This window comes from Abramis brama (genome assembly GCF_963993115.1).
Source record: "Abramis brama genome assembly, chromosome: 2".
Classification (NCBI taxonomy): domain Eukaryota; kingdom Metazoa; phylum Chordata; class Actinopteri; order Cypriniformes; family Leuciscidae; genus Abramis; species Abramis brama.
In genome coordinates, this window is record NC_139964.1 from 50,970,909 (window position 1) to 50,986,141 (window position 15,233).

At 37.0% G+C, this 15,233-nt stretch overlaps 1 protein-coding gene across 6 annotated transcripts in view; it reads left to right on the plus strand.

Annotated features, from left to right (window-relative positions):
- The window catches only part of lrba (LPS-responsive vesicle trafficking, beach and anchor containing), a 266,377-nt gene that overhangs the window by 206,516 nt on the left and 44,628 nt on the right, over window positions 1–15,233 (plus strand). For all 6 annotated transcript variants that reach the window (XM_084095942.1, XM_084095944.1, XM_084095945.1 and 3 more), the window contains exon 46: window positions 5,065–5,217. In XM_084095942.1, coding sequence (XP_083952068.1) covers window positions 5,065–5,217 — 153 coding nt within the window. The remainder of the gene's footprint in view (window positions 1–5,064; window positions 5,218–15,233) is intronic.

The window sequence follows — 15,233 nt, forward strand, 5'->3', positions numbered from 1 at the left end:
GTCATGCTACCATGAAAGCGTCAAGGGTCCTTGATCAAAGCTTTAAACTAATCTTGAATTCGAACTTCCCCCCTTTCCTCCTTTACACTCTCCCTTGCGAAACCCTTCATAACACTCTAACCCTCAGCTGAACCTTTTGTTGTTCAGCCCCAAACCAAAGTCAGACAGCAATCCCAACTGCGCACTGTAGCCCCTCAGAGGCCCTCAAAGTGCTCTGCATTGACTTCAGCAAATGTCCAGACCTCTTGAAATATTCATTACAACAGACAGCCATTTTGTTAGCACGCTCGTTGCAAGCTGGCCTTTTTTCGGGGGCTGATTGCACTCATTTGATAAAAAGACATGTGGCTCACATTACATGGTCACACTTGATATCGAAAGCTTACTCAAAACCCAGTTTGGTTTCTGAGTAAGGTTGTCACTGTGGATCAGCGTAACAGGATTGGCACACATCAAAACTGAGTTAAGGACTTGACTAAAAACCTCGAAATTACCACCAGTTTATTTGACTTTGAAGCTGTGGAACATTTCAAACATGCTTTACCCTGCTCAACCTTGCAAAAAAGGTCTGATAGGTGCAAATGAGAAGCAGAGGGCCTTCAAATGTAATAATGTATCAATTTGCCATGCTGTTATCCCTTTTACTTAAAAAACAAAACAAAAAGCACAGCAGTCCCCCACATTTAGAAACACCCCCTCATTCTACTAAGGGGTGAAAAGCCTTTAGCAGTTTTTGTGTCCAGGCTAAAGAGAGCTATAATGGCGTAAAGCCATGATCCTGTCTGTCTCTAGCCAGGCAAACTCTGGCCTGACCTTTAACCTCCATCCCTTGACCCCCGTGCACTAGGCTGAAAGCAATGCGGACACTGAAAGTTTCCCCTCAGGGGAATCAGAGGGGGCCCAGGGGCACCCTTCTCTATTGACCCACAGCAGGACAGGATTTTGGATCACAGGTTTTGCCCTCTGACCAGTTCTGCTCAAGGGCCATTGCACATAATAGCACCTCCCGTACCCCCGATCTCGCTCTCTCTCTCCCCCACCACTGGTTAAGTGGCTTTGGGTCTTTGTGCCGCCAGTGAAGACGCCAAATTTACGCCAGACTCCATACATGAACCTTAGGGCGCCTGGTGCCATTGTAAAATTGTGACCTTTTTGTTTTAAAGACTTGTTTTAAAGAGGACCAAAAAGAAGCAATGTAGGAGGCTAGTTTTGAACTTCCACCATTTGTTTGCTCACCTAATTGGCCTCTAGAAATGCACTGAGGAGCTGTGTTGTAGATACATAGCATTCAAATTGAGGGTCTCTATCTGTATTATGTTATATTAAATATGTATAGTTTACTGAAATTGTAATTGCTGGTGTTCTTCTTCTTATTATTATTCCCCTCTGGGAGTCTATGGCAGCCCATAGATCCGCTTGCGGGAAAGTTATGAAATTTGGCACACAGATACAGGATAGTCTGAACAGTCACCATAGTAAATTTGGAGTCTCTAACCCAATCCCTCTAGCGCCACCAACTGTCCAAAGTTTCACTCATGTTTATGCTAATAACTTTTAAACCATTAGGGCTAGAATTTTTTTCCGTCATGAATAACCTACATTTCCGAACTCTTCCCAGGACGTTGCTACGATATGAAAATTGAACCAGATCATCTTCATACCATGCAGACAAAAAGTTATGGAATTCATGTCAATTCTAAACTAATTTTACGTAGTGCTTGCGAAAACAGACGTAAGGCTGTATCTCCGCAACACTTTATCGTATTCAGACCAAACTTGGTACATGGTACAAACTTATCACAAGCATGATCTGAGGCTACATGTTGCATTTCGGCGCAGCGCCACCTACTGGTCCGGAGATATGAAAAATGACTATTCTTGCTTATAACTCCTGAACAGTTTGTCCAAAAATCATATAAATTGTCTCGTTAGATTCAGGGCGTCATGCTGAGTCAACTGAGATCTAGTTTTTTTTCCATATCGACCATTTTAGGCTTCGGTCATTTAGAATTTTGTAACAAAATGCTGTATTTTATGAACGCATGAAATGAAATGAGAATGAGAAACGAAATTAGATATTTTCACCAAATTCGCCACATACATGTATGGGCTCACTCTGAGGACACATAAAAACAATAGTGGGACTGTGCCTCTTGTTGGCACTATAATAGACAAAATATGAAATTGCCTTTGACTTCAATACAGTATTGTAATATAAAATGCTATATTTTATGAACGCATTAGCATATCGTTACAAAACTCAGTATGAGTCATCGATACCATACCTTGAAGGTACTCAAAAAGTTACCTTGTGGTAAAAAGAAAATTTCCAAAAAATGCTAATAACTTTTGAATAAATTTGCCTATTGTAATGCCACTGGTCTTAATAGATTATGTGGGTTATACTGAAAACATAGATACCAATTTTGCCATAGGCAGCCAAACTTCCTGTCCGTCATCTTTATTTTCTTTTAAAACCTACTTTTTCGAACTTCTCCTAGACCGTTTGTCCGATTTTCACCAAAATCGAATCGTATCATCTCCAGACCATGCCGACAAAATGTTATGGATTTTGTGTCGATAGATGAAAGTTAAGGCAAAATGACAAAATGACTATTCAGGCTTTATCTCTGCAATGCATTGACATATTGTCACCAAACTTGGTATGTGTCATTAGCTACGTTTACATGGACACAATCGGAATGAAATCAATACGATTGATGAATCCGAACAAGGTGTTTACATGAATGATAAATAAAGTAATCGGATTGATGTGCGCATTTATATGTCACAAGTTTCAAATCGGATCTGATGTTTTGACATGCGCACACTGCACGAATATACAGAGTTTCCCACTTTTCGCGCATAAATATTCTCCTCTATTGGTTCTTTATTTGTTTTAAACAGCAGACGTAATATTAATTCGTCTCTGGTCATAATTTAGAGCATATTAACCGTTTTGCCGTGCTGCTTATTGATCACGCAGTAAAAATGCCCCTCCCTGCGGCCAAAACCAGTCGTCTGTGGATGAGAATCCAAAACAAGCACTGGTGGGACGTTGTCCTGCTCCACTTCACAGACGCGCGAGTGAAATGAGAATTTTAGAATGACGGGAAACTTATTAATATGACACTTTATTCAACAGGAAGAACAGCTCGTTCCACGCGTCATACGTCATTACGCTATTTAACGCCATTGCACATGCGCAGTCCTTTCAGTTTCGGTTTTCAATCCGATCAAGTGTTTACATGTTCTCTCGATCGGATTACAAAATGGATAAACCACCCCTTTCAATCCGATCGAAATTTCATTCGGATCGAGCTCAATCGGATCGATTAAGGTGTTTACATGAAGGTTTTTTAGTCCGATTGAGCCGTCAATCCGAATATAAGTGTCCATGTAAACGCAGCTATTGTCACCTCACTCTGACCACACCACATCAAGTGACAAATCATTAAATCATATTATTAGTGACTGTATAATAATGCCTAAAATCATCTTAAAATGTCTTTAATTGCTCATTGTTGCAGTTGGTCTGACACTCCCAGACATGTTGGCTTTGTCATGTTGGTTTGTTGTCGTCTTTGCGCTTGGCCCCGATAATTGCTGCTTGCAGCAATATTTTAATTTGTTCTTATAAGAATGTTTAAATTTAGGCCTAAAATGTTATTCTTCTACATTGAAACATTAACCATGTGGTTATGCTCTAACCTTTGCATGGACCCATCCTAGAGAACAGTAGATTCAGTAGGTTCAGATACCAGTCTGTGATACAGAGTGTGTGATAGACTGTCAGTTAGATGGTTCTCCCAGGGGACTCGTGTTTCTGCAGAGCATGAGCTTGTTTATGCTCCTAGTACTAACTCAACACTTCCAGCTCACGTGTGTATATGAATGTATAAGGTATAATAAGATGCAGAGAGACAGATGAATAGAAGAGTGGAATGAAATAGAAATTGAGGGTGATACCAAGTACAAGTTAACCATTTTAATTTGATGGCCGATATTTTTACCCATAACTTTAACTCTATTTCTGTCTTATTATGAATTGACAGGGTCAGATATTGGAATTAAGTTGACGTGCTATTTTTGAGCACTTGAATTGATCAGAAAACACTTTAGTTACACAGTAAAAGATTGTTAAATTATTTCTGTAAAACCTGAATAATATTCAAAAGCTTTAACCTTTTGATTTCATTATGTCACTAACTTTCCTCACCACTTTTTAAAACAATGTGACGCCCAAGCTTGTCATAAAGGAAGAAAGAGGTTTAGTGATATTTACCATGCTTTGACTGCAGTGTACCTCTGCACTGATGTTTTGATGTTTTTTATTAGGATGACGTGCAGTCGCCCTTTATGTGAAGATTTTAAAATATAAAACTGGAATAGTTCCAACCGGATCATTCATTCAGAGTGGCAGCGTGGCACAGATTAAAGGCTAAAGATTCAAACAAGGAATAACTGATTCCTCCAGTCCTGATTCTCGTTTAATGAGCTGTTATATTGTATAGCTATTTAGTATGTTTTGAAATACTTGTATACTATCTGTATTAGGCAGTAAACAACATTTCTTTCCTGTTTACTTGCTTGTTTGGAATGAATTATTAAATGAGATTTAATAAATACATTTTTGAAGTGTTGAATCAGTGGAAATACAGCTAATTTAGGGATGGCAAAATCATTGCGTTAAGGCATGCAATTAATGAAATCCGTTGTACATATGATGTCAGAAAACCCGAACATGCTAAACGATTGACAGACAGAGACTATTCTGAGTTTGGGTCGTCCCCTGACACTTTTTTTTTTTTTTTTTTTTTTGAGACATAAAAACAACTTTAATTATATTTTTATACATATACATATTTACAATTTGTTTATTATTATTCTTTCTTTAAAAATGAGCTAAATTTAATGCATCAGCTACCAAAACTTTTGAGAATAATTAAGATAACATTTTTTTTATGGATTGCCAGCCCTAATCTAATTATTTCATAATTTAATAATGTGAAATGTGTAGTTAAAAATATATATATATATTATTTTTTTTTGTCTCTCTCACAGGAATTGATCCCTGAGTTCTATTACCTCCCAGAGATGTTTGTCAACTCCAATAATTACAATCTGGGAGTGATGGATGATGGGACGGTGGTGTCAGATGTGGAGCTGCCGCCTTGGGCCAAGAGTCCTGAGGATTTCGTACGCATCAACCGACTCGTACGTTCACTCTTTGTGTCTCCATCTCTTTTCTTTCTCTCTGTCTCTCTCCATCTTTCTTTATCTCCCTTATTAAATTGCGGTTAAAGTGATGATTGCAAGTTGCTATGGCCAGAGTGTCTTTCTCTTTGTATCCGTGTGTGTGTGTGTGTGTGTGCTAACGCTGTGACCTGTTTTATGCTGATAATTACAACTCTGATATCAATCTGACTCTCCCATTAATCATCTCTTTCTGTGTGTGTGTGTCTCTCTCTCTCTCGCACACACAACCACAACCCCCTCATCTAATGCCACTGTTCTGACATGCACATAGATGTCCACACACTTTCACTAAGTCCTTGTGTAGGGTTGCACAGACTTTAGTTGTTTGATCACTATCAGGTGAAGTGCTGGTTGCTCTTTGATGTGTGTATGTGCTATAGGACATTAGTAGTCACAGGCGTACTGATTGCACTGTTTTGAGCAGCACCGGTGCTGCATTAATTTGCTTTATATCACAGACTTAAATAGCATGCCATTGCTTCTGTGCAGTGTGTCAAGTGTTCAATCTAAACTAACTGCATGGGCAGCTTGTAACCTGTAATAAGTGCAGATTAATGGTGACATGAGATCCTTTATTGTCAAAGCTCTTATATCTTCAGGATAAGCTGTCATCCTCAGCAGTATCTGCACATTCCCCTGCTCTGGTTTATTTTACTGTCTTGATATTGTGTTGCTTTTGCTTTCACTAGGTTAGCAAATTAGGTCATGTACACACTACACAGTGAAAAGTTTTAGGAGTGACGGCTACGTTTAAATATGGGTGTGACTGTGAAGAAGACCATTGGATGCCAATATTCTCAATATTATTATTAGTATTATTATTATTAATATTATTATTATTATTATTTTCATTTAAAATTCAGTGAAATAAATATTAGCAGGGATATTACTGACAGTTTTCTATTCATCATAGAATCCTGGAAATCATGTTTTCCTCAAAAATATTGAGGCACAGCTGTTTTCAACATTTATTATAATAAGATATGTTACTTAATCACTGAATCAGCCTATTAGAGTGATTTCTGAAAGATCATGACACTGAAGACTGGAGTAATGATGCTGAAAATGATGCTGAATATTCAGCTTTGCCATCATATACTGCATTATATTTGACAGTATATTAAAATAAAAGAGTTAGTAAAAAAAAAATCTGGATTATTTATCCTGTATGGGCAGCTACTGTACTACCACAGCTAGCCAGCACTAATCCCACCCTACGTTCAACTGTTCTGACTATTCTTACCTGCTCTTAGATCAGTGTGATACCAACTCCTCAGTACTACCTATTATCCTATCAATTTCTGTTATACACTGTGCCTTACAATATGCAAATGATAGGTGATACAGCTGATGCATCTGTAATCAGCTTCCATTTCCTCACTTTCCTGTATCAGGAGATATAAAACTGATCTCAGATCATTTTTACTAACACTCAATTAAGCTCAATGTATAGAGCAACACAGAGAGACACAACACGGATTGATTGACTTGGTCCAGTGTGAAGATTTACTATTGATCTGAACAGCAGGAATCGAGTGAAGTAAATGGGCAGGCATGTAATGGAAATACCATCCCTGTTAACCTACAGTGCTGTACATTGACCATTATAACATATTACATTACTTGATCTTGACAAGCAAAGTTCATTATTAGTGTTCTAAAATTGTCTTCTAAAAGCTTGACATTTTTTCTTTTTGCTGAATCAACTTTTTTTCCACTTTCCAAACAGATACACTTAAAGGGTTAGTTTACCAAAAAATTACAATTCTGAGATCATTTACTCACTTTTATGTTGATCTAAACCCAGTCTTAACACAAATTATGATATTTTCAAAATTCTCTTATCTTTCTTAGTCCATCCATTGAAAGTCCTGTGACCTGTTTTATGGTGATAATTACAACACTGATGTTAGTCTGATGCTTTCATTGTTCTTTCTGTGTCTCTCTCACACACACACACACACACACACACACACGTTAGGTTCCGGTATCTTTATGGGGACTATAGACATAATGATTTTTATACTGTACAAACTGTATATTATATCCCCTTACACTAACCCTACCCCTAAACCTACCCATCACCGATCATTCCCATACCCATCATTTAGTATGTTTATTAATCCATTTCCCTCATGGGGACCGCTGGCTGGTCAGGTGATCTCAGGTTTTACTATTTTTGTGGGGACATTTGGTCCTCACAATGTAAGTTAAACAAGTACACACAAACCCCCTCATCCAATGTAACTGTTCTGACTTGCACACAGACATTCACACTCTGTGTGTAGGGTCGCACAGACTTTAGCTGTTTGATCTCTATCAGATGCTATTTGATGTGTGAATGTGTTATAGGAATATAACTACTGTTGTGAGCAACACCCGTACTGTATTAATTGGCCTTATATCACAGACTCTGCCTGCCAACTAAGTGCTTCTGTACAGTGCATTAAATCTTCTGACACAATCTAAACTAAATGCAGGGGCAGATTGTAGCCTGTAATATGTCTACATGACATGAGATCCTTCAGCTTTGCTATCACAAGAATAAACTACATTTTACAAGAAATTAAAACAAAGAAAGTGTTATTCTAAATTGGAACAAGATTTCAAATTATTACATTTTTAAAGTACTTTTGTTCAAGTAAATGCTTATGAGCATATTAAACTTCTTTCAAAGCATTTAAAAAATCATATTATATTTTATTAATAATATATAACCTCACACTGCCAAAACCAAAGTACAAACAGACATTGTAAAAGTAATCCATATAAATCAAGCAGTATAATCAAAGTGTGCTGAAGTGACACATAACTTCAAATCTGTGTTGAACAGATTTAATTTAGGTTTGTATTCATAAATCAATATTGATCAACACACATAGATAAAGCACATCAAATATAGTAAACACAGAAGTTCTAAGGTGCTTACTTGACACACAAGGTTTCTTCTTGCATGTCAAGCAACTTGCATTAAACTGCTTGACTCATATTAATTACTTTAAATTGTGTCTTTTTGTACTTTCAATGGATGGACAAAAATAATGAGCAAATATTAAAAATCTTCATTTCTGTTCTGAAGTTAAATAAAAGGTGAGTAAAAGATGACAGAATACAATTTTTGGGGTTAACTCTCCCTTCAAAGTGTCAAAAGTGTGGACACATCTTCTAATTATTTACTGTATTATTAATTTTATCCTCATTTTATAATATAAGTTAGCCATTAAATCATGCAATGTGATAATATTATACAAAAATAAAAAAGTATTAAAAGTATTGTTGATAGTGCAGGGGCAGTTTTAAGGAGTTTCAGTCTACAGTCTATTTGTATCAGTCTACATATGTCAGATATGTTCTCGCTTGTGATACTTACGAAGATAATTTGATCTTTCTCTTTTGATCAGTCCTTTTTATTGACTGTTTGTTTGTGTAAGAAAAAAAGTGTGAATCATAAGGTTCCATGTGCACTACGCTTAGCTGTGGTGTCTACAAATGCTGTGTTGAATCTTGTTAGTGAAGCTCAGCAGACACTCTTCTGCAAGTCACAGGTTTTATCCTCTTTTCCAGTAATTAGATTTTTCAGTTGATCTTTTCATAATCCAAAAAAATGCTCTGATCTCTTACCGCTCTTTGTCAGCAGTTATTTACATCCCAGAAACCTCTCATTAACATGATCTTCTCTGTCTCTCTTGTGTGTGCGTGCATGCGTGCGTGTGTGTGTGTGTGTGTAAAGTGGGCATGAGCACCGCTGATGACTTATAGCTGGCATTAGGGGATGTCAGCTGTTCTACTCTGCTACAATGGGCTACATTTGTAATGAGGGCGCAGACTCAGTCAGAGACAGACACATGCAGCAGAGAGCTAATGGCCTGCTACACTCTTTAGCTCATCTGTCACTAATGGCCAGAAAACAGCATGGTGCACACACTTGGTCATTTATGTTGTATAGATGATTAACAGCTAATTAAACTGCAATCTGCACAAGTCACGCTAAATGCATGCTTGCAGAAATAACTGCACTCACCATTGGTACATACTGTTTTTGTGAGCGCCTATGTATCCTCAGAACAGCAAAATAATTTCCTCAACTTAATGCAAAATAATCTGTTGGCTCAAACAAACAAAAACACTTTGCGTAAATCTTTTTGAGTTATGACAACTTTTAATGAAATTACTTTCAACCAACAAACTACATTAGAGGAACTTAATAATTTCTTAATAATTTCAGTCAGTTAAAATCCACAGCAAGTATAGAATATGCTAAACGTAACTTATTTTGCATGTAAGTTTAATGAACAAGTTTATTTGTCACTGGCATTAGTGCAGTCATTGCTTATGGTCAGTGTAGTTTACATTCATGTATCTACTCTTCAGCACAATGGTAACCACAAAACTTCAATATAGTAGAAACTCATTTAAATGTCAAACATAACAGCATTAAACACTAAAAGGTCTTTCCTTTCACTAAAAAAACCCCGTAAAATAACGCTTAATTTCAACATTAATTCTCCATATCTAGTCCTATGCAAAGCATGCTGGAACTAGAAATCCACTGCCCAATTTCAAGTTATCAAGACAATTTTATTAAGTTACTAACAACTTTTTTTTAAATCAACACAGAAATTTGAGTTTACATTACACACAATATTAAGTTAATCTAATGATCAACATTATTACGTTGACAGAACTCAACAAAATAATGTTTGCAACTTAAAAGGTTTAATTAAATGAATAAATCAGAATTTGTATTTTGCAACCATGCATTTAAGTTGTTAACAGTTCCCCCTGAATAACTTTTCAGATAACTGATCTAGTCTTAATATGCTTCAACCGAAAATTACCCCAGAAATATGTCCCTAAAGGTTCAGTTTCCTAACAATTCTGCTTTCTTATTGGTTCCATTATTGATTCAGAAGCAAATATATTTTGTATTGCATTTATTGTCCTCAGCTGTCTGTTGCCAAATTATGATATCAGAATGGACCAGATATAAATATTATAAATAAATGTAATTCATTCATTTTAAAAGCTTTTTAATTACTTTTCACAGATGTTTAGAGGTGTCATAATTGCAATCCAGTAACTAGCCCTTACTATATATAAATAAATACAATATATATATATATATATATATATATATATATAAACAGTAAAAAATTTGAATTTTTCATTAATTCCTTCATTCACTTATTCATTTATTGAACTGTCTTATTTGTTGTCATTGGCTCATGCATTGGTCATAAGAGTCATTTGTTCTGGAATCAGACTACACTGGTTGTGCTATGTGGTTTTGATTCGCTAAAAAGCTTTAGGTCAAAATATTAATTTATTCTAGAATTGTTCAACAGTGTTCATACTGTATATTTTATGCTGTAGATTCAGTAGAGTTTTTATGCCACTGCTGATTAGTCATTTCCAGTTTTACATGGAGCAGGTCACCATGTTAACATATGACAAATTGAACACTACTCACTTTAACTTAGTAACCCCATGTTGTTGGATACCTTTGCTCACAGAATTAATTAATTATGGCTGGTTGATAATACTGTAGCTTTTAAAATTACATCACCATCTGAAAACTATTTTCTACTTTTGCGTGATGCTGAATCCATGTCACGTGATGTCAGTTGATAGATCCAAGCTTACTACAGTACCATATTGACCAGCATAACATAATCTCAAAACACTGAGTGCACCTTTGAAGCTGTAATGTGTAATTTCTGAAGCACCAAACGGAAATATAATGAAATACAAAGAAAAATAATGTTTTTAAGCAAGTTTCCCAAATGATGCGTTTCCCCTACTCTCTCCAAACTGTCTTTTCCCTGGGTCCTGTTATGTTAAATGGTGCTCACACTGGGCAGGATTCATGAGCATTGTAAATACATAAGTTTAAGGATGTGTGTTGGATTAAATGGGTATTTTAAACAGACCCCTGCTGAAATAAAAACATTTCCCTCTCCCTCTCTTCTCATAGCCTTCCCTCCCTTTCTGATGTCACACGACACTCACATCAGCAGCGATTGTTGCTTTTACCACAGGGTCGAGGGAGAGGTTAAGAACTTGATCCCACCCGCCAGATAACAAGTCAGCTCTGGCCACTGTCATGCTAAAGAACATTCCACAATACATGACTAATCCTTCATCACATATTCACCCAGATATAACCGCAGCAGTGGCAGGTGATTGTAGACTTAACTGTGCAGTGACCTTGGACCAGGTTGCTCTCCATAAACCTCAAAAAGATCCTCAAGAATTATAAGGGAGATGTTTTCAGCCTAGAGGACAACTGTGGTTAGTGATGCTAACTAACATACTAGTACTTGCTTATCATGTGTTGACATTGAGGTTGATGTACTGTAAGTGGCAGTAGAGTGAGAAAGGTGTTAATATTTGCGTTAAATTGGATTTAACTGTTTAGTATTGCATCAGCTATTTAACTACAATACTACTACTACTACTAGTAAACTACATGTTTTATACCCTTTGACTACACTCATATCACAGCTGGTAACCACTCCAAGGCTTTAGACTAAAAATGACTTGAGACCGTTAAAAACATTTAGTTGCCAAATGACTTTTGTTAGTTGGCAAATTAGAGAATCAATTAACATAGATGTATTTAAGAAGCATGTCATTCATATTCATGTTTTATCACAAACCAGTGTGGGATATGCATTAAACTGTCATTTTAAGCTTCACCGTCATTAAAAGATAATCTAGTATGAGAAGTAGTTGCCATATAGTACATAGTGTACTACTACTGCAAACACAGGAAGCAAATATTCGCTTCAGTTCACTAAGTGCAAATCTTCTTATTTTACTTTTTGTCATTGTTAATCGATTGTTAATTTATTGCAGCAGACATACAGTTGTAATCAAAATTATTCATCCCCCATTGCAAATCAGGTTTATTGGCAAACTTTACAGACTTTCAGCTGTTTGCAATGAACAAATCAAACAAAAGTAATTGAAATAGCTCAACACAACAAATGTTTCAAGTGGTTTCCTCAAATTCAACTGAAAATGCAACTTTTAATGACTCCTGCAGTCTCAAAATTATTCAACCCTCTGAATAGAATCCCTCACAACAGCACAAATCTGCAAAACAGGTGTCATCTCAAGCACACCTGATGCAACTAATCAAGGGCTTCATTAGTTGCACCAGGTGTGCTTGAGCTAGAACACACAAAATATCTGATTTGGCTAGGTTTGTTGAGTGTCACGTTTGAAATATCATGCATGTTAGAAATATCAGAATGGACATCAAAAGATGATGTCAAATGATATCAAAAGAATGGTCCAAAAATTTAAGAGAAGATATCATCGCCGTTCACAAACAAGGAACAGGAGGCGGTTGCAGCATGCAAACTCAAGAATATTACCGAACTGGAGGCCATTGCTCATGAGAAATGGGTTAAGATTCCTCAGAAACGCTGCCAGAAGCTGGTGTCTGGTTATACATCTCATTTGCAGGAGGTCATAACAGCAAAAGGGTGTTCTACTAAGTACTAAAGATGCTTGCCATGAAGGGGTTGAATAATTTTGAGACTGCGGAAGTTATTAAAAGTTGCATTTTCAGTTGAATTTGGGGAAACCACATGAAACATTTCTTGTGTTGAGCTATTTCAAATAATTTTGTTTGATTTGTTGATTTGAAATTTGACAATTTGAACAATTTGATCTGAAAGTCTGTACATTTTGCAAATACACCTGATTTGCAATGGGGGTTGCATAATTTTGTTAGTTTCCCCATGCTGCCTTGCGCGCAGCGCGATTTTATTCACACTGCTAGGCAGCCTGGACACCATGGACCAGATTTTCCCCTCAAAAAGGGAACCAATCACAGAACGGGGAGGGAGCAGCAAGACGATGACGACGTCTATGCGACACACCGAAGCAGTTTGTTTATATCTATGGATCCAACATGGCATCAGACGCGAAGTTACCTTTCGATGCAGCCTTAGATAGTGTTCTAAGTAGTTTAGAACGCAAGTTTATTTCGTCTTCTTCCTCATCGAATTTCTGTCGCTCTACATACGTCATCTGGTATAATTGAAACGATTGGCTATGAGCTATGTACAGGTGCATTTGATAGACATTCATAGCGCCCAATAAATGGCTCTGGGCATTCGTAAACCACGCCTCAAATACGAGAAAATTAACATGGTTCCCAGACCACGTCTCAATGAGAAAGAGGTCTGACGTTAGCCAGGCTACAACTAGTTGGTAATTGAACTGATATTAAGTCTGCAAACGTAAACTTTACATCATAGTAATAGTTCCCAGTTTATTTTCACAGTCTGTATATATACAGTACTGTACACGTTAGTATTTTCACTAAAAAAATGTTTTAAGCATTATTTATATCTTTTGCTCTAGTGTGTCAGTAGGAAATATCAGTTAACATTTCCAAACATTCATTTTGCCATTAATTGTAGTACTCCAGTTAGATTTTTGTATGCAAGAGGAGTCTGACAACAGCCGGTATGCTCCACACAGAGATCTGATCTCACCATCATCAAGTCTGTCTGCGATTACATGAAGAAACAGAAAAAAACTGAGACTGACTAAATCCAGAAGAATTGCGGCAACGTCTCCAAGACTCTCAAAGAAACCTATACCTCGTTTTTTCCTGAGCTCCACGCCACCAGACTCAAGTCATATTATACTGAGGACACTAATGCAGATGACAGTTGATCATCCACAGAGAGCATGTGCACGCATCAGATAGAAATGCCCTTATGATCTGAAGAGTGGCACAGTGACAGGGGACTGTTGTAAAGAATCACTGAGCTTGCAGATGCATGCATGTTTGCTTTCACAAATGTCAGGGTGTATTTGCTGATTGTAGGAAATTGGCTGAGTGATGAAAAGAATTTGATATGCTCCAAAACCAGGACATGATGCTGTGGTACAACGAGTCGTACTCTTGGTTACGACTTAATATTTATGTCATCTTACTTGATGTGAAAATGTTAGTTGTGTGGCATGTAGAGTTCCTTTCTATTTAGAATGTCCACATCAGTCACATAAGAGTTTCTCTTACAGTTAGGATGCTGTCACATAGTCAAGTATTTGTGTTTGCTAACTATTTGGATGACAATATGTGTATTATTCTGTTAGAACATTTTGTGAAATGAACAGTCTAGTGTTTTACAGCACAAGCTTTTTTAGTGTTAGACTATGTCGAAGTCTACACTATAAAAATTATTTTTGAAGTTGAATTCATAGTGTTACTTGCTGTTTCTTTGTAATTATTTGTGAAATTTACTAGCAATTTCTGAGTGAAAATATTTAAAAAATACGTCTTACACCAATTTATTTTTTTTTAGTTTTTTGTGCATGCCAGCTGGGACCGATAACTGATTCGGCATTAAATCAAGCTCACACTTTGCTGAGAGACAAGTGTCATTTTAAGTTGAGCAAAAACATGCACAAGACCGACATACACCCGTGAACGCAGCATCCTGAAGTTTGTCAGATTTATATGATGACAGCTTTTTGCACTTACTAAAGTGTGCTGGGATTTTGGGTGAGTCCATTAAGTGTTGTTGCCTTGTGTGGGAACTGAAGGTCAGCATAATATTCTAATGGTGATATCACATGATCATCTTTGAGTTGAGCTTGAGGTTTGGTACTGCCTTTGATTTAAGTTTCATCACAAGAGCCGAACACGTGTAGCAGCAGACATCTAAACTGAGAGGATAAGTCTGAGTCATGTCTTATAGCGAACTTCGTCACGAAACTCCTGTGTTTCCCACAGCCCGTCTGCAGGCTGCATGTCTCCATATGAAGACCACAGACGTCTGCTGTGTCAGAGGTCATCAGTGTTTGCATTCTCCTCTCATCTCCTCACGCATTCTTTTCTGTTCAAACACATCTATAGCCATGTCTTAATGCATCTCAGCTCATGCTGTCATCGCTAGTGCTGATGTGGCTACTGTACCTTAACTGTCAGTACTAACAGGCTGGGA